We start from the raw sequence: 20,292 nt of genomic DNA, 5'->3' as shown, positions 1-20,292 counted from the left end.
CAGGGATGAGGGGCTTGGGAGGGGGCTCAGGACTGGGGCAGAGGGTTGAGGTGCGGGGGGGGGGGGAGGGGAGGGGAGGGTGCAGGCTACCGCAGGGCTGCGGTAGGGAAAGAGGACTCTTCTCCCCCCCAGCCCTCTCTTGCTGCAGACGCCTCTCCCTGGTGCAAAAGAGGTTGTGATAGGGCAGTGGTCTGTGGATCCTGGAGGTCCATAGACTATGTCTAAGATTTCCAAAAGGGTCCATACTGCCATGTTTTATTGGTCCGCAAATGAAAAACAGGCTGAAAACCACTGCAATAGGGGAAGGGTATGTCCTCTCTCTTCCCAACTGGTTGAAGCTGGAAAGGCCTCTGGTAATTATTACCCAGTAGTCTGAATTGGTGTGTTCTGGTTTTGAGTTGTTTTTAAGAAAAAAAAGCAAGCCCCGAGGAAAGGATGTGAAATGTCCTATAGGTGGGATTTATTTTTCTTTCCCCAGCTGGTGAGTCTGCAACATTAGCTTACTCACACCCTACAATAGCTGTGGTTTCTCAGTGCTGGAAAATTCCTACTCATCTGTTATGGGGATTCCCCAACAGAAGTAAATCCTAGTGGATTGGGGGCAGGGTTTCTCTGGCTTTGCTATTAGAAAGATGAGGACAGAGTGAATTCAGCTCAGTCCATCACATCTGGGCTTTCCCTAGAAGATCTTGGTTGTCTGCACTGGAAGCAAGAAATGCAAAGGGTAAAAAGGGACAGTGTCAACTTAAACCACAAAAACGAGCAGGGGACGTGGACACGTTTACTACCTGAAAGTTATTTTAAGTGGCCCTTTTAAAGTTGAACACATATCCTTACTTGTGCCTGCCACTTTTACTTATGGATACTGATAATCTAATTATGCGATCCAGTATCACTGTAGCCGTTACATCATGCATGTGTCAGAGCTTCCTGAAATGCCTCACAATCCCTATTACCCATGAATAAGCAAAATAAGAATTCAAATTTTTACTATTAACCTCCTCTGCCAGGTCATCTCTGTAGTTAAGTTAGGGACTAGGTTTCCATTATGAGCCCAGTTTTGGTACACCTCTCCCTTTCCCCCCCCAGACTAATGTCACCAGACCTATAACCATCTGACTAAAAATTGTGTACTCCTGTACCAAAGGTGCATTGTGGGGGTTCTGTTTAAGACTTCAGAGGAGGTCACTTTACACATAAATTTCCATACTGTCCAGTGTTTGAAGTTTGCATGTATACATAAAATTTCTCAGATTTTTAAAGCAATTCTTAAACAAAGAATAGGTAACTTATTCCTGCTCTGACTTCTCAATCTGTTTTGAATTCATGGCTCAGGACAGTAACCTTTACTCTGACAACCAAGTTTCAACATCAGCTGCTTATGCAGAAATTTTTCAGAAACTTACAAGTGTAAAATTATATGCATTTTTTCATTTATTCACTCTTGTAACTAAAAGACTTGAATTATAAAAACAAGCCATTTTTAAAAAATGTCAGGCTTTCTTTGTGCATCCTAATGTAGCACAAAAGGACAGAAATCTAATTTTTTCTTCTCCTTTGCAAGTCATCTTTAAAACGTGAGTAGCTACTCTTTATCAATCATATATTCCCTTTCCTTTGGGAAATTCAACGTTCAAACATTAAGATTTCAGAAATACAAAAAGTTTCACGCTTGAAATATTTCCAACCCTCATGAGTCTGAGGACAGCCTACTATACAGATGAAAACTACCTAGATGACTCCTTTCATACCAAAGCCCAAAACCATGAACTGTTAAGAACAGAAGTTGCATACTGTTTACTCTCTACTATATTTAATATATTCATTTAATTGCAGCACTTCTATTTAACAAACCTTCAACAAATGTAGCTAACTACTGTACTGTTACAATTTCTTCCCTGTTCTTTTCTGTCCTATTGCAGATCATGTGGCATCTTTCAGCATTGCTGTGTGTCTGGTATTCCCAGTTTTCCATCTCTTCTCCCCACTTCTCCATTGTGATCTGTTTCCCACCTATTAATCTATTCCCTTGTATTTTCTGGCTCTCATTCCTTCTCCCCTACAAAAATCCCAACTGCACATTTAAAATCTTCTCAATCCTTTCCTCTTTCACCCACCTATACTGACTTTTCCCCCACCCTCCAAGTTTAACAAAAGAGCCTGACCTTTTCTTTTCCTTGGCTTTCCCTTTCACCCTGAAGAAAAAGCAGCAACACCTGGGCTGCTCTGCTCCAACTTCACTCTTAAAAAACAGCAGCAGCATTTAGCCTGCTTTATTTTTGCCTCCATCCTTTCCTCTTAAGAGCAGTTGTCCCTCAGTTGCTCTGCTCTTAGGCTTGCTCTCTTTCCTCAGGGGCAGGAGAAAATGACATCAGCCATGCTATATTCAGGATTTATAGGGTTCGGACAAAATGAATGACTTCCCTCCCTCCCCCTTCGGGGTGTTCCACACACAACTCCACTATTTCCCATCCATCTTTTCTTGTACCCCTCCTAATCTTGTTATGTATGTATACTTTGTTCTTATTCATCTTGCCAGTGCACCTACTGAGGTAGGGAACAACACTGCAGGCACGTTAACTAACTCAGACAGCAAGAAGGCAGGGGGCCAGCAACAGGTTTCAGGGAGCTGCTGGAAAGGTGTACAGCACCAATCTCTCCCATGCTTTCTTCCCCTCCCCATGACACCACTCCTGACCCCCATCCACTCTGCAAAGTAACTCCATTTCAGCCTCTCATCTGTTGATACCTCTCATGGGGGGATTTCTTCCTTTCCTCAACAGAATCTTCTCCCCGGATTCCTTCCTGGGAGGCAGAGACTATCCACTCCCCTCTTCCTTCGCACAAAGCAGAGGGAGGCCTAGGTTCAGCTAACAGTGGCTCCAAATGCAGGCCATGCTGCATATTCAGCTTAGGCACTTCCATGTGTGTTCCTCCCCCTCTAGAGCCAGATCTTCTCCACAGCAGTATGAAACACAGGCAGGTACACAAGACAGATACTGAGGAGTTTGTACTGAAAGTCATTTGCCACCTTTTGCTGTACACTTTTTTTTTTTTTTAAATAAACTTGTTCAAGCTCTGCATCTCTCCCATGCCTCCCAGGACAGCCCAAATATCCCAGTTCCCCCTTCTTGTCCTTAGAAAAGGGCAGTGGCACTCCTCTTCAATGTGCAGTAGCACCTGAACTGCTTGTGTTCCCAGGCACATCCCCTTCCTTCAGAGGGGAGTGAGCCAGAAAGCTCTGCTCATTAGTCCCAACTCACTAACCTGATCCAAATTCTTGAGCAAGTGAGCTTTTCAAGCTTGACAGACTATAAAATATAGAGCTTTTAGTAACCATCTTGACTAACTTTTTCAGTTTAAGAGTTGCAGGTCTGTGTGACTACAGAAAATGTCCAGTGTTTCTATAATGGATGTCATTATGCATCTTCTGACCAATTTTAAACAATATTATAAAAAAACCTAAAGAGCACCTCAATTCCCAAAATACTATTTGAAATTCCATGAAAAATGTATTCACTGTTTAATCTGATCTAGAATGGAATATTAAACTTACTTTGGATAGTAATTCAGTCCTGCAAACAAAGTTCTTGGAGAAGGCATTTGGTCTTATACGTAGAGCCACTTCAACAACAGTTCTTAACAATTGACCATAAAGAAAACCAAAATGCTGATACACATCATTCTAGACATATTAGTTCATAAAAACCAAGTCATTTTTCTTGCAACTATATACATTAGCTCTTAATTCCACATATCAAATGCACAAGATGTCCCCTATGATCTTGTTACAGATACAAGAATTATAGAGAAAAATATTTAGTCAAAACAGTTCTGTTATCCACTAATGCAAAAATGAGAACAGAAAATGTTATGCACTATTATCAGTGCAAGAATATTGTTTAACACCCCAAGGTATGCTTAGGGGCTTTTCCTGTTCATTAATTCAGTAGCCTGTTTATAAGTGGAGACTTTCTCATATCATTCCTTTTAAAGAGAAAAAATAGTATCCAATATGAAAAACATCAGTCCACTATGGAGACAGAGGCATAAAACTTAAAGTCTCACATAAAAGTAACAATTGCTGATAGGGCCTTAAACAAATATTTGATATATTTACATCTTCAAGCAGAATGAGCCTTCAAAATTTTCTAGGTTAAGGCCTCTATTCAAAAACTGATTTTAAAATGACATTGTACTGTTCCTTGTTTATTGTGTTTAGTTCTAGATCATTTGTTCCTTTTATTAAAAAAATAAGAATTTATATACTTCCTCCCACCACCCCAAACGTCTGAGGCCTACAAAGTAAAACTGGGCTCAGAGTATAGCATCTCTCTCTTGCTCTCTCACGGTAACAGTAAAGATTCTGCAGGTCAATTTATGCACACAGTGACACCAATACAACCCCACCACCCTTCTTCGGGCTACACACATGTAACCAAGGACAGTATTTCAATTATTCTAAAAGATTCAAATACGTATTCTGCTAAATAGGAGGGCACTATTAATCTACATTTATAAAAGTGTGTCCTTTGGATCATTTGACTAGCTGGCCAGAAAAACACCAGCAGCATTCTAAGGGTCATTGAGCAAGTGTCATTTAAATATTTAAAGAAAGAAATTACACGATAGTCCAATTTTTCTAATCAAAACACCACAATTCCAGAACCTAAACAAAAGAAAGGGTAATATTTATTGTAGTTTAGGGAGGAAACACAATCGAAATTTGATAGGTGGGAGGGGACAGGAACCATGCAGATACAATATATGGGGGATAAATACTGTGAGTATGAATCTATGTGATAATGGTAGGGCCACTGACATATTTTGGAAAAAAAAGAGAGAGAGAAAAAGGTGTCACCTGGTTCAACAACTTTAACACCTTTGATAGCCTCACCTGCCCTCTATCCAATAATTCATCTCCTCAGGACTTAGTGTAATGCCCCAAGTCTGTTAAAAATAAAATGGTTGTTTTAGAACGGTTCACAATCTGCCAGATAAGCATTTCCTTTTCCCTTTAGCCTCACAACTGCAGAATTTCCCAACAAAGTTGCATCTACTTGTTGCCTAGGACCAGTAACAATCAGCAATGAACCTATGATCGGTTTAAAGGTGGATACCTTGACACTCTTTAGGGCTGGAAATGGGCATTTAACCTTTTCAGTGATGTAAGATTCCTAAATTTCCAATGGGATACAGGCTGCCAGTGGATTACAGCACATGCTTATAGTCCTGGAAGGTCCTGAGATATCAGACCTTAAAATCATAACATGGGGGGGGGGGGAATCTATGTTTTTATGGCTTCCCCAAATCTTTGTACAATTGAACTGGTTAAGTAAAGCAAATGGCTTTACAAGCAGAGGGATACAAAGGATAATCCCAACATGTCTAGAATATTTTTTTATTTAATAAGTGTCATATTCTGAATATATGAATGAACTTTTCAGACCATACTATCAGCACTCATTTCAGAAGACATGCATAACACCTACATGTGGCCTTGCTACTGAAAAGAAATATGCCTAACAGATTCACATCAACAACAGGATCAGACAAAGGCTCACAAGAGTCTCAGGTCACCACATTTAGCCACAAATGGCAAAGACACAAGTGAATTAAAAACATCATCCAAGGTGAGACTGGTCAGAAACTCTGCACCATTTGACTATTTTATATATAGTATTTAAAGAATTTCAGAAATATTTTTGAGATTTTACTTGGACAATTTTGTATTTCTCCTCTTTTAAAGCCAGACTCCATTAGTATCATGAATACACCTATACACAGCTCAAAAGGAAGGATGTCTTAGGGTTAGGATATTGGTCTGGAATTTGACATACCTGGGTTTTATTCCCATCTTTGCCACACATTTCCTGTGTGACCTCAGGAAAGTTACTTACTCTTGCTGTACTTTAACTCACCATCTGTTAAATGTGGATACTACTTCCATTTCTCCCCCCCCAATCCTTGCCTGGCATATCTATTTTCCACTGTAAAATTTTCATAGATTTTAAGGCCAGAAGATACCAATATGATCTTCTAGTCCAGCGATTCTCAACCTATTTACCACTGTGGGCCATGTATGCAGCTCTCTGTGTTATATGGCCCACATCCACACAATATATGTACTACCTGTATGGCCCTGAAGATGTCACATGGGACACAGCTATGTGCTGATTGGGCCGCAAGCAGTCCGCAGCTTGAGAACCACTGATCTAGGCTGACCTCCTGCGTAACAGGCTGTAGAACTTCCTCAAAATAATTCCTATTTGAACCAGAGCATCTCTTGTAGAAAAACATTTAAGGGCAAGTACTGCCTTATTATGTATGTTACTCCTGGGGGAATTCTGCACCACTGCGCAAAGCAGAATTTTGCAGAAATTCATGTTGTGCACACAGAATTTCCTTTCCCGCCCCCAGAAATGGGCTGCAGAAATGTTGCCCGCCACTAGGGGCCACTGGACCTGGCAGAGCCCAGCTCACAAATCGAAGATATGGGTCAGGAGCTGGAGGGTTCCCAACATGGCCTGAAGTAAGGAGGCAGCAGGGCACAGTAAACTCTGTGTAAGCCCGGGACCCATCAGGCTGTTTCTCCCTCTGGATTCCTGGTCCTGGGGGTCAGAGGGTGTGAGTGTCTGGGGAGTGGTGGCCGCAACTGGCCTCTGGAATGGGAGAGGGAGTAAGTGTCTGGGGAGGGGGTGAGACGGTCTGGCACCCCGGCGGGGCTCTGAAGGATAGAAGGGGGCAGAGAAACAGGAACTGGGTTGTCCTAGGGCAGAAGTGGGCAAACTACAGCCCGGCCCCTGAGCTCCTGACCCAGGAGGCTAGCCCCCGGCCCCTCCCCCAGGGTTCCCCCTCCCCCACAGCCTCAGTGCGCCATGCTGCTGGTGTAGTGTATTAAACTGCTCCACATAGGAATGTGCAACTGGTAGCAGTTTCGGAGAGCAATTTACTACACTACACCAGCGCAACTGTCTGGGCGGCCGAGCAACAGTCTGGGCGGTGCCGCTGTTAATGCCGCCAGCCACCGGTGCTCTGTGCTGCGCAGTAAGGGGGCAGGGAGGGTTGGATAGTGGGCAGGGGGTGAGGGTGTGGATGGGGTCGGAGCAGTCAGAGGCAGGGGAACAGGAGGGGTTGAATGGGGCAGGGGTCCCAAGAGGGCAGTCACGAAGGAGGGGGTGGGGGGTTGGATGGGGCGGTGGGAGGTCCTAGGGGGGCACAGGCACAGCCTCCCTTAACTGGCCCTCCATACAAATTTCCGAACCTGATGTGGCCCTCAGGCCAAAAAGTTTGCCCGCCCCTGTCCTAGGGGTTTCTTTAACTCTACTCCTGGGAAAATTTTCCCAGGAGTAAGTGTCTGTATTGTTATAACATATTTGATGTCAAGTATTTTGAAATAAATTACCAAAATAATTGAATCTGGTGTGATTATGTAGTGTTATTTTGACAAATAAAATTTGCAGGATTTTAAAATATTGTGCACAGAATTTAATTTTTTGGCGCAGAATGCCTCCAAGGAGTAGTATATGCATATCAACTAGCACAATGCCCCCTCCCTACCCCCAAAACCTATTGCAGCCTCTATGCACTACTGTAACAGCAATACTCATACCATATGACATTTGGAAAGCTACAAAAATGAACTATTCCATACTAATGTCCACTACGCCTCTCTCAATATATGACAACAAAGCTGGCTGAAATTCAAACACTAGTTATGCTACAGCAAGTACTAAAACTTTTTTAACGTGCACACAAACCTTGAGAGCAAACAACATTGATTTGTTGAAGTAAATATTTTGTAACACACATTTTAAAAGATGTTTTAAAATAGAATACTGTACAACCAGGAATAATGGAATGTATTCAACCATTTCTTCCAGTGGGGCCTTTTTTTAAATCTATGCCTTTAAGCTCAAGCAGACATGGAATACAGAAAGACAACCAACCAATCTGAAATCCATACACCAGCCTCCAATAGCTAAGAAATTTTACTTCAAACTGCTCCACTTCAAGACACTCTAAAACAAGATCAGCAACTCAAGTTTCCAGGCATGGTACTGCTTGCAAAATTGTAACTTACTTCACCTTCCTTCACATTCATATAGACGCATGTTAGACAACTGATTTTGACAAATTTGGAATTTATTAACATGTCTATGAAGCAACAGCTCAGTAATAATTTACAGAACGTGATTACACCACCCCCTCTTTAGAGCACTTTTACACGAGTCTCATGGTACCAATACCCAAGTTCCCCAGCTCCCAGCACTACCATTATATTAGATAAGCAGTGTAATTATTTTAAAGCATTGTTTCTCTTCTATTCTGATGAAAACAAATTAATCCAAAAGATTTTTTAAAAGGCTCAAAAATAAGTCACTGTACTACACTTAGATTTTTCTAAAATATTTTCCGTAACTACTTTTCAAGCACTCTGATATAATTAAAAATAAGGATGCTGAATTATAGGTTAGCAGAAAATTGACAGCCAGCACTAAAGGGATACAGTCAACTTAATTCACACTGGCAGTAAAATATTTGTAAACACACTGCTACAAGTACTGTAACACCTAACATAAGAATAATGGAAAGATCACAATATTCTTTTTGTGCTATTTTGTGTATTTGATAGCACTCCACATACCTACTTAATTATTTTTCCCTGTTTGTGTGGGGCATCTTCACAACAGGGTAGATGCAAACTCTTTCATAATAGAAACTGTATAAAACTTGTGAGGGAGACTGAAGCACAGATGTAGTATATGAAACTAATTTTATTTTTTAAATAAATTAGATTTCAAGTTGCTTGTCTTTAAATAATAAGATGCTTTATTTTGAACAGTATATTCCAAATTGATTAGACTCAATGAATTGGGGAGTTAGTAACAGTCCTGAACCCAATATATTACATAAGCTGCAGCATTCTAACACAAAAACCAAAAAATTACATCTTATTAAATAAAGGTTTGTCACAAGGAATAAACGTCAACTTTGACTAAATACCACAAGAACATTAAAAAGGGCTTCCCTCGCAATCTAGTTCCAATATTGTAATTATTCCCCTCTCCAAGTATTTTTTTTAAGCCTTCACTGCCTGAGAAAAGCAGGAACAAGGGAAGGAAAGTATCAGATGTATTCAAACTCCGGGAGACATCAAGATACCAGAGAGTGTCTTTTGCACCTTCAGGTATAACCTTCTAGTGAACATCTGAGAGATATTTCCTATAAAAGTGGTTGCAGCACACCAATAACGAGGATCTCAGCATTTCAATAAGGATATAAGAGCCTTCCATCCCATCCCCAGGCTCTCCCCACCCCACAAAAAGCCATACTAATTGCAGAGATTGAAAGCACACCTTCCAAACTAATATTTTCAGGATTCATTGTTGCAAAATAAAGTTGAAAGTTTTGAAAACAGTAATTCTTCAGTTTTATATCACCACACAATAATGCCAACATACACAATTACGTAATACAAAGTTTCAATTTTGTCCAGCCTACAATGCATGCAATACATTGTTCAGTGACATAACATGCATCTACTCTAGACTTTCAATATGCCACAGAACACAAGGTGTGCCGGACCAATATTATACACACCATTCTGATGTGCTAAGTGTGAGGGCAGCACCCAATGAAATTCATTCTACAATGACATCCTACAGAGCATTACCACCTTACGAGACAGGAGCCTTAGGGTCAGACTATAATCCTTATTCTCAGCAAGTGCTCAGGAGAAAGGAATAAACTCCCTCCTAGGTGGAGCACAGGACTGTCTTCCCCCTCCCCTTTGAGAATTTTTTTAGTCTCAGAGAGGCTATCAGAAATAAGCAGGACCATGACCCTACCTTCTTCGCACTCTAGCGAGTAAAGCTTGCCAGACATAGAAGGGGTAATCACATTGCAACCACCATCTATGAATGGGAACATCAGTAAGAATTCTGCCTCTAAGGGTATGTCTACACTGCAATTCGACACCCGCAGCCAGACTGTGCCAGGTGACTTGGGCTAAGGGGCTGTTTAATTGCAGTGTAAAGTTCAGGCTCAGCAGCCTGTGCTCTGAGAACCTCCTACCTCACAGGGGTCCTAGAACCCAGACTCCAGGGCAAGCCCGAACGTCTACACCACAATTAAACAGCCCCTTAGCCCAAGCTCGCGTTAGCTGGCAGAGGCCAGCTGTGGGTTTTTAAATGCAATGTAGACATACTCTAAGACAATTCCTCCTGCAACAGCATGATTCCACGCTTCTCCCAATGTGCAATTGTGAGTAAACAGCACAACAGAGTCCTTAATGTTTTACTAGTGAATTCTGAATTATGAAGATAGGATTTCATAACTAGAGAGTCCAGGAATTTTGTTTGCTATTGTTCTTTCATGCACAGACTTAATTAAAATTATTCTAACTCCAAGAACAGTACAGCAGAATTCGAGGTTACAACAAAATAATATATGGCTGTTGGGCAATTTTTTATTGCTAGAAGTGACGTATCAAATGTTGATGACCTGTTCCATCATCCAGCCTAAATCCCTCCCAGTGCAGGACTAGATCTAACAGTATATACGTAGGCGCAAGAAGTGACCAAAGCATAAGAGGTGCATTTTAAATTATATTAACTTTGAATCATGCTAGGACAGCAACTTAAACAAAAACAATCTTGAAGTAACACCAAGCTAAATTTGTACATAGAATGAAATTGTTTTTTGCATGAATTTCTTGCCAAACACTTTATATCAAATAGTAACAGTCTCATTCTTTTACTCTCCAAATAATTCTCTTGATTTGTCATTTCTAAATGACAAATTTTAGTCAGAAATCATTTCACAAGGTAACCTGGATCTTACGTATTTCCAATATGCAGAGCCAGAAAAGGTTACAAGGAAAATTCAGTTAGAAAGTTAGGATATTTGCATATTTCTAATAATTTTACAGACTGCGTGTGTTCACATAATAAAAAGGTAACATTAATGCATCTGTAGAAGTCTGCTTCAAAAGTCACAAAATATACCATATTATATAGCAATATGTCTGATACAACAAACACTAAACATTAAATTAATCTATTTAAATTAAAATACAAGTACACAGAATGGCAAGAATCAAAGCTTAGCATTTAGAACTGAATTTGCTTTACTACTTGATTTCACAAAACACAGACAAGGTAACGCACTGAAGTGGCAAGAGACCTACAAGGAATAGCATAAAAAAAAAAAAAGTAGGATGTTTAAGTGTTCTCAAACTCCACCTCAAAGTCAGTTTCTAGTGATTCTCAGTACTATTTAAAGGTGCCTATTATAACATCTACATATTAGATGTCAATTAAAAATAAAAATATAAGTGATTTGATGTCATGCTCCCATCTTATAGATATATTGAAAAGTTTGTAAATAACTTTAAAACTCATAAGCAACAAGCAAAACCTTATTTTGTAAAGCATAAGCCCAAAGAAAAATGTTTTTGAAAAAATTCTAATATTAAGCTTTGCCGTTATGCCAGAAAGAAATTAATCCCATATTCAGGCCTAAAAATACTGAATTCAACACACTTGGGGGTATGGTTTCAAAATCAGACTAGAATAATGGAAAGGACACATTCATGTAAAAACATTCACATCCAGCATGGACACAATAGCATGAGAGAAGTGTCAAATGCAAAGCTAGTAAATCCAAAGTAGAAACCAGAGGAATATCAAATAGCCCAGTTGCAGCAATAGATATTGAGCTATCTATTAATGGGTTCGAATTATTTTGTACACAAACGTTTTCCTCCTGTTTTCAGTCTTAAGATACAAACTGACAGATACTCCAGCTGCACAGCCTTTGTCACTAGCTTGTGGATGGGAGACTAAATGTGCTACAGGTTGATAAGGATTATGCTAGCTCTGCAAACGCTGTATTCTACGTTAGGAAAGCAACGAGAAAAATCTTGCAATGCGCAAGAGAGTTTGCTGAACCACAGTGGGGGGCTACACATTTAAGCCGATGTGTATATTCGTTCCTACTATTTATTTCCCTGTTTACCTCCCCCTCCCCTTTCTCTTTCTCCTCCCTGTCCGGCCATCTTGGGCCGACAGGAGCAGCCATTACTTAACTAAATGACAGGGCCAACAACTTTTCACAGAAACAAACGTGTGCGTATAAAGCCCAGGCAGGTTTCAGACTGTGCCATTCCCTGGGAGCAGCGCAGGAGCGGGGCGGCTGGGGCAGAAGGGGAGTCACTCCGCTAGAAGTTACACATTTGAGGCAGCTGGACCCAGCGAACAAACAAGTCACTTAACGACTGACTCCGAAGCGACACACAACTCCCGCACTAGAGCGATCCCAACCCAAGAGGCCGCGTTTCCGCCGCTCCAGCCAGCAGCGGGGTGAGGGGCGCAGGCCGGGGGGCGGGGGGGGAGCTGGGATTTGGCAGGGAGCGCGCAGCCTGAGCCCAATACAAACGGGGTTAAAATCACTAGGGAGGGTCCGAGGGAATCCAGCGTCAGCAGCGCCTCACACCCACCCTGCTGGGCCACCCCGCGCTCCTCGCCGCTTGCTCCAGAGCCGGAGACTCCGGCCTGACGCGCAGACACTTTCCGTCCCAGTTCTGAACAAACCCCAGAAAGTGCCTGAGAGAAGCCGCAGGCCGCGCTCCGTGCCCGCTCCCCGAGCTGTACGTGCGCTCGGGGGGCAGCTGCGGGCTGTATGTGCCCGGTGGGGCGGGGGAAGGCTCCTAACACACACGGAGCCCCAGCAGAGAGGCGAGGGGCGAGCCCGTACGCCTAGGGGGTGGGGGGGGACCCAGTGCCCCGGCGCGTCTCTCCCCCTGGGCCGTGGCGGTGCCACCCCACGCGCGCGCACACACACACACACACACACACACGGCGTGCAGGCTCGGGGGGGGGGGAGGGGGGAAAGGTGGCGGGGCTGGGCTGGCTCCCTCCTCCCCCCATCCTCTTACCTTTAACAGCAAGGCCTTCGTTCTGGCGCCATCTTCATGAAGCCTCAGAAACCCGAAGACTCGGCTGGGGAGGGGGAGAGAAGCACAAGGCGCAGCGTTAGTCAGGGAGAAGCCCCCGCTCGGGCTCGCTGACAGAGCGGGGCTAGCCGGGAGCCCGCACAAGCCCCGCACGGAGACGGGCGCCCTGGCCCAGCCCGAGCGGGGCGCCGCGGCGGGGAGGGGAGAGCGGCGGGACGGGGAGGCGGGCGGGCGCGGGGGGGTCCGCGGGTACCTGTCGAGGCCGGAGAGGGCTGCTCTCTCCTCGGCTGTCAGGCTGGCGAAGTCCTCCTCGCTCTGGCCGTTCGCTTTCCCCGCCGCCATTTTCTTTTCCTCATCACCGAAAGGAGCAGCAGAGGCGGCGGCAGCGGCGGCGAGCGACACTCCGCACGATTTCATGGAAACGCAGCGTAATTAACTCACAATCACAACCGCCCCCCCGGCGCGCCCCCAACGCCCCCCAGTGCCGGGCGGGGCGGGGCGCCCTACGCACACACCACAACTTTTATTACAACAACAACAGCCGGCAGGGAGGGAGGGGGAGGGAGGCGGGGGGAAGCCCCGCGGCTCGGAGGAGGAGGAGGAGGAGGAGGAGGAGGAGGAGGAGGAGGGAGGGGGAAGAGCAAGAGCGCCCCAGCGCTGGAGGCTCGGGGGGAGGAGGAAGAGGAGGAGGCTGCGGCGGCTGCAGGCGGCGATGGCGGCGGAGCCGTGTTTACATCGCTGCTGCGCTGCTGGCCCCGGCCGCGCGGGGTGAGTGGAGTCAGGGTGACAGGGTCCCCCCGCCTGCCCGCGCAGGGTGTATTTGTTGCCTGTACAAACTTCCCCAGCAGCTGCACAAAGTTGTTGTAATTGTGTCACACAGCGAACCCCACGCCGCCACCGTGACCCCCCTTGCCCCCCCGCGCGCCCGGGCCCGCCCAGCCAATCACCGCCTCCCCAGCGCTACACGTGACCTTTGTTGACTTACGTCAGTCATAGCGCTCTTCCACCGCTGCGCTCCAGCTTGGTTGGCGCTCTCTGTGCCCGCCCCATAGCTGCCATCACGTCATTGGTCAAGGGGATGTCCAGGGGGCGGGACTTGGTAGGGACTCTGCTGGCTATTGGTACAATGTCTCGTCAGTCGGAGCGCTTTGTCAGTTACTCAGGCACAGCACGTTTGTGTGCACTCATTAAATAATAACGGAGGGGGCTTGGGGGGAGCGGCAGGTTGGGGGGCCGGGGGTTCCGCTCCTTTGGAGCTGGGAGCGTTTCTAGCTCGCGGGGTAGAGCGGCCACCGGGCCCCCTGGCGGGGGGGCGGGATCCGTCCCCCTCCACCTCCCGCTAAGGTGCCTGGGCCCCGCTCCGGCGACTCTCCGCCTCCTTCCGGCGGCGATGCGGGGGCGGGGGGCAGCGGTTGGCGAAGAGCCACCCCCCCCGCGGGGCTGGGCGCAGGGCGTGGCTGCCTCCCTGGCACCGCCGGATAATCATGGCTCCCTCCGCGGGAGCGGTGCGTCCCCCCTCCCCGGCCCCGCGCGCTGGCCGCCGCTTGCGATGCGAGAAGTTCCCCCCAGCAGCAACCTCCGCCCGGCCGCTCTCAGCCGCGGGAGCAGCAGCTGGGCTGCCCGAGGGAGACTCGCTATTGCCCCCGGCCCCCTCCCCGCCGGGCCATGGGCGGTGAAAGCCGCGGGGCTGTGCCCGGGCGCCCCCCGCGTCACTGCAAGCGGGGACCGGAGTCCGGCGCTGGGTTGCGATGAGTGACCCGGGACCCCGCTCCCGGCCGCCCCTGCCAGGCGGGCTTGCCGGCGCCTCATGCAGGCGCTGGGGCTCCCGGGTGTAGCCACGTGGCTCTGCGCACACACCGGGTGGGGCAGGCCGCACAACTCCTCTCTAGAAAGCTCCTAGAGCGCGGGTGTCCCGGCAGGAGCGGGCAGTCTCCAGCCCACCTTGCTGAGCGATGGGAATGAGCCCAGCCCGTGGGGGTACAGAGGGAAAGTGCAAAAGATGAGAGAGAGAAAATCCCCGGGCGGAGGGAGTCATCCCCATCGCCCTCTCACGTTTATTTTTTCTTTAATCTGTGCGGTGGAGATAAGGAATAGGGGAATTTACTTTTTTTGAAGAAGTGTGGAGCAGCCTATTAATGCTTCACCTCAGCATTGAGCTTCCTGGAACGTGTGCAACTGGATTACCTGTGCCAGAATTTTTTGGAAAGACACTACATGATTTAAAATATAAAATGGATAACTACTTGTGTTGTTTATTTGCTCTTGAATAAGGCCTGGCCTGTACACAGTTTTTGCACCTGAGTATTTGCGTTGGGGATTATTTAATTCCTGCCTCCTCCCCAAATTACCCAGAAATTCAAACACATCTATTTTATAATTCAGTTAATTTACACATATTTAAACTGATTGGGAGAGCCAGGAAATTCCAAGGTTTTCCATGTGATTAAATCATGCTAGCCTGTTAAATTTATTAGGGAGTAGACCCTCCGTTGTTGTACCTTTGCATAGCTCACTGCTTGCACCCTCCCTCTAAAAGGGGCGAAGGACAATATTCTCAAACTCCTGTCATACCACACCACTCTTCTTTCCCCCCCTCCCCACCCCACTAGAGATTCGACTGGCTGGAAAGGCTGCCTATCTTCTCTCTCTGGCAGTCAGATTTCCTCTGCTCTGAGGGAGCATTACTTCAGACACGTATTGTGAAGTTTCAGAGTAGTAGCCGTGTTAGTCTGTATCCGCAAAAAGAAAAGGAGTACTTGTGGCACCTTAGAGACTAACAAATTTATTTGAGTATAAGCTTTCGTGATGCATGCATCCGATGAAGTGACCTGTAGCTCACGAAAGCTGATGCTCAAATAAATTTGTTAGTCTCTAAGGTGCCACAAGTACTCCTTTTCTTTTTGCATATTCTGAAGTGGCAGTCGGGATGGTGACAGGATCAAAGGCCAACCCCTGCCTTGGACCAGCAGGGGGAGGCAAGGATATTTTGGCAGAGCCCTACAGCTCCCTTTTGATCTCCAACCTCTTCTATACAAGGGTTTTTAAAGGGACATGCTCGAGATGTTCTATCTCAGACTGGCGTTCAGTCACTGAGGGAGTCTCATTCTGCCCCATACAGTGGGTAGTTACTTAGTCTGCAAATCTTCTCACTGATGTCAGTGGGGGTACTTGTGGGGTAAAGTACTGCTCAGTGTGAATAAGGGTGGCAGAAAGCATATCATCAGCAGAGATATTCAGGAGAGGAATGACCTCTCTTGTTTCAGCAAAAAGAATGAGGAGTACTTGTGGCACCTTAGAGACTAAACAAATTTATTTGAGCATAAGCTTTTGTGGGCTAAAACCCACTTCACTGGATGTTTCAGTATCTCCATTAGCACCTGGGGCTTCCAGCTTAATACCTTTGTTCACCAGTTATCAATCCACCCTTTTCAGGCCACCTCTTACTGTTCTAGGCAATCTTCTGCTTAAAACTCATTCCCTCCCCTACATCCAGGCTGACATGCCACCTCATCCAGCTTTCCAGGTGTCTCTCCATCAGCCACTTCATGCAACTATACTCCCCTTCCTCCTACTTCACTTAACCCTCACCTTCCATCTTCACTTAGGGCAGTGATTCTCAAACTATTGTACTGGTGACCCCTTTCACATAGCAAGCTTCTGAGTGTGACCCCCCTTATAAATTAAAAACACTTGTTTCTATATTTAACACCATTATAAATGCTGGAGGCAAAGCAGGGCTTGGGGTGGAGTCTGACAGCTCGTGACCTCCCATGTAATAACCTCACGACCGCCTGAGGGGTCCCAACCCCCAGTTTGAGAACCCCTGACTTAGGGGGTCAAACTGAGGAAAAAAGAGAAATTCTTCCAAGCTCTATGCATGGCATAAGCATTGCTCCAGTTGCAATCCCTCACTTTTAGGTTTTAAGGCATAGGAACTAGAGAGGCCTGTGCTTAGAGCCCCTGCTCCTGGAGTCATATGATTATATCAGAATCTTATCTTTCATTTCTAGCCCTCATGATTGTGAAGAAAAGCTTGACAATGTGAAGTGAGTGTTACCAAGCAGCAGTGTCTGCCTGAGTCTCCAAACAGTCTGAAACAATTGCTCTGACAGGACATTACCCCAACAGAGGACTCTGGAAAAAGAGTGTACCAGGTTTCCCCATACCTCCCAAGCAGATGCATCCTAGCCTAGTTGTCTCCTGGGAGATAGGGCCTAAACCCATTCCCACCCCTACTTTCCTGAGGAAGAGAAGAGGGCCCTATGCCACTCCCTTACCTCTAAGAATCTGGCAGGGTAGGAAAATTCCCTGCCACTCCAAGCGGGGCCTGTGCTGGTCATAGTGCAGGGGCAGAGATTCAGGGAATCCTATGTCATGGTATATTTAGGACACTCAATTGCCTTAACCTCACCATACTCACTGTAGATTATACAAATGTTCAAACTATAATAATGCATGCTCTCCTTGGCTTCTCAGTGAGGTTCTGGTGCCCTGCTGGGCTCTGCTAGCCTCCTTTGACTTTGCTCCTTATTTGCTAGTTTTAAAAAAAAAAAAAGTTGTATTCGCACAACTACTTTCAACAGCTGGATGGCAAAATCAAATGTCAAAATGTAGTAGATTTAGCAGATCTCCATAATGTTATCCTCCTTTTCTTTCATGCTTTCATCATCAGTGAAATAATTAATGTTGACATTTAAAGTATCATTTAGCATCTCATTAACTCCTCACGGGAATGACAGGAGTCGTTCATAAATCTCAGAGATATACTTTCAAGTTTTCTGTGGTTAACATGGAATCTGTTCACATTCTGAAGATTTTCATTGCAAATATAAGGGCTAACAATTTTTTTTTTTAAATAAAAGCTGAGATCCTGAAGAACAAAGTGACAGCCTGAACCCAGTGTCCATATGCTCTACTGACCCCGTTCAAATCCTATCTCTGTGCTTCCCTCACCACCCAGCTCTGAGCAGACCTGCCTACAGAAGCCCCCCAAACACCAGAGAAAAAAAGAAAGTATATTTACATTCAGATACAAATTTGCATATAATCCCTCTCTTCTCCAACACACACTACACACCCTTCCATCAGTTGTCTCTCCCAAGATACTCCTTTGTATCATGCATATTATTACCAGGGAATGCAGTTTGTAACAGGTGCGTATGTATTTTTGCAGGCACAGTTTACCCATATGAAAATGTCCCCTAATCTCTGTTCCCCAAATCTTTAGGTCACTGCTAATTTACTTTCAAAAGTTAGAGCAAAATCTCAAATTTTGTAACAGATTTATATTACAATATAATTATTTTAAATACTACTTTCTCTATTTTCAGACTGTTTCATCTTCTCTCTTGGGAAATTACATGACCTAAGATCCTTTCCACCAGATAAACTCATTCACCTGTCACCTGGAGGAAATGGATTTCTGTTGTAGCATCTGACTATGAAAAAGTGTAGTTAACGAAATTAGGGGGGGAAAACCAAGATTTTTATTGTTGTGACTTAAATTTAGCCTCTAACTTTACAAGTAAGATCTTTGGGGGCTCATTTTCCTCTTCCACCTTTACCGTCAAATGGCTTAATATATATGTTATTTTAAATGAGTATTTGAATGGAAACAATTAAACTCAAACTTAGAGCCTGCTCTCACACCCATGGAAGTCAATAACGAAACTCCCATCAATTTAAAGGAGTGCAAGATCATTGGATGTGTTAGGCCCATTCGTGAAAGGTAGCCATGATTTCAGAAACTTGAGATTTGTTCAAAAGTCTACTTTCTATGTGTATCAAATAAAATATAACCCAATGCTTAAACCACTAGACGACACTGCCAAAAATAAGACAGAGTAATAACTAGCACGTTAATAAGGAACCTTATGTAATAAGGATACTTCACCTCAGATAACTTCTGTGATGCAATATTTGAAAAATTGTTGTTGTTTTTCTCTTAAGTGATTCTCAAACTTTCCATAGTGTGGACCACATCTTAATACAAAGATGATCTCATGGACACCTCTCTTCACACTCAGACCAGTCTTCCCTCCCATTTGGAATCACATGTCATCCCTGAAAATCTTTTTAATAAAAACTATCTAAATAGCTTTAAGCAGCACAATACAAGTATTAGCTAACAGAGGTTGGCACAAGCTGCAAAGTGTAGATCTAGATTAAAACTTTCCCACAGTTCAAGGTTGTTCAACATTTGGGTTTGGGCCCATCTCTTTTAACTGAAAGAGCAGACTACTTACATCACCTAGATCAATGGTGAATTAGGCATCAAAAACCAGATCTACTAGTTTTATTTAGCGTGAGAGTTTGGTAATAGAAGTTGAGTGTATCACCTTTGCGATCTAATACTGAAGCAACTTACAGTGAAATCCTGACCTTACTGAAATCAATAGGAGTTTTGTCATCGACTTCAGTGGGACCAGGATTTTACCCTTGAATTCCAGTACCTTCTGCTAACCTGGATGAATCCCTGGATCCCTTGCCATTATTCCGCCAAGAAATCAAGAAGTTAGAGACTTCAGCAGCAGCATCAATATATATATTTTGACCAATGTACCTTGCATGTGAATAATCTGGAAGGATGTATGGACATAACTAACATGGCTGAAACTATGTGACTAAAAATACAGAAAAGAAAGAACACCTAGCTGGAGTCCTCATTTTAAAGTGCAGGTATACTCTGAAAGGGGACTCTGTAAAAGTGGCATCATGGGGGTTTATGTTTTGGGGGGTTTTTGTCTCTTAAATAGCATAGACCTAAATTTACTCAGTTTAAAATGTTTTTTTTTACTAACTGCTCTGCAAACACCTTGAGATCTGAAAGTCAAACTGTACAGTACTTTTTTAGCTCGTACCTCAACACCATAATGGAAATTATGCCATCAGAGCATAGTAAAAAATTCCGTTGTTGATGCATGAGAGAATAGAATACAACTCACTCTTCCATAATCATACTGATTCTGCAGTACTAAGTGGAGTAAAAAGTAGTAAAATTAAATTTGTCAGTAGAGAAAGCAAATGTTACCTGGAACATTTAAGCCCTGATTCAGCAAAGTACTTCTGTTCTCCATGGCCCGAATTCAGCAAAGCATTTAAGCACATGCTTAACCTTTAGCACATTAGTAGTCCCACTGAAGTCAATTAAAGGACATGTGCTTAAGGTTAAGCATGTTCTTAAGTGTTTAGCTGAACTGGGGCCAAAGAGCGCAGATCTGTTGAGTAAGAAGGTGCCATTTTTACATAATCACTTTTCTGACCATATGCACACTTTCATAGTACAGGCTATTACAGTTGTTAAGTTGAAACACCAAAAATGAGCACAAATATGA

General features: G+C 44.5%; 1 protein-coding gene across 4 annotated transcripts in view; it reads right to left on the bottom strand.

Moving 5' to 3' along the window:
* The window catches only part of KDM6A (lysine demethylase 6A), a 267,920-nt gene extending 254,521 nt beyond the window's left edge, over positions 1-13,399 (bottom strand). For all 4 annotated transcript variants that reach the window (XM_074969231.1, XM_074969233.1, XM_074969232.1 and 1 more), the window contains exons 1-2: positions 13,212-13,399; positions 12,941-13,004 (exon numbers count right to left, since the gene is read on the bottom strand). In XM_074969231.1, the coding sequence (XP_074825332.1) occupies positions 12,941-13,004; positions 13,212-13,375 (228 nt within the window). In that variant the 5' untranslated portion in view covers positions 13,376-13,399. The remainder of the gene's footprint in view (positions 1-12,940; positions 13,005-13,211) is intronic.
* Positions 13,400-20,292: the final 6,893 nt, after the last annotated feature.

This window comes from Natator depressus, chromosome 1 (genome assembly GCF_965152275.1).
Source record: "Natator depressus isolate rNatDep1 chromosome 1, rNatDep2.hap1, whole genome shotgun sequence".
In the NCBI taxonomy this organism is placed as follows: Eukaryota; Metazoa; Chordata; order Testudines; family Cheloniidae; genus Natator; species Natator depressus.
The sequence above is the reverse complement of the archived record's forward strand: the minus strand, read 5'-3'. Positions and strand labels throughout refer to the sequence as shown.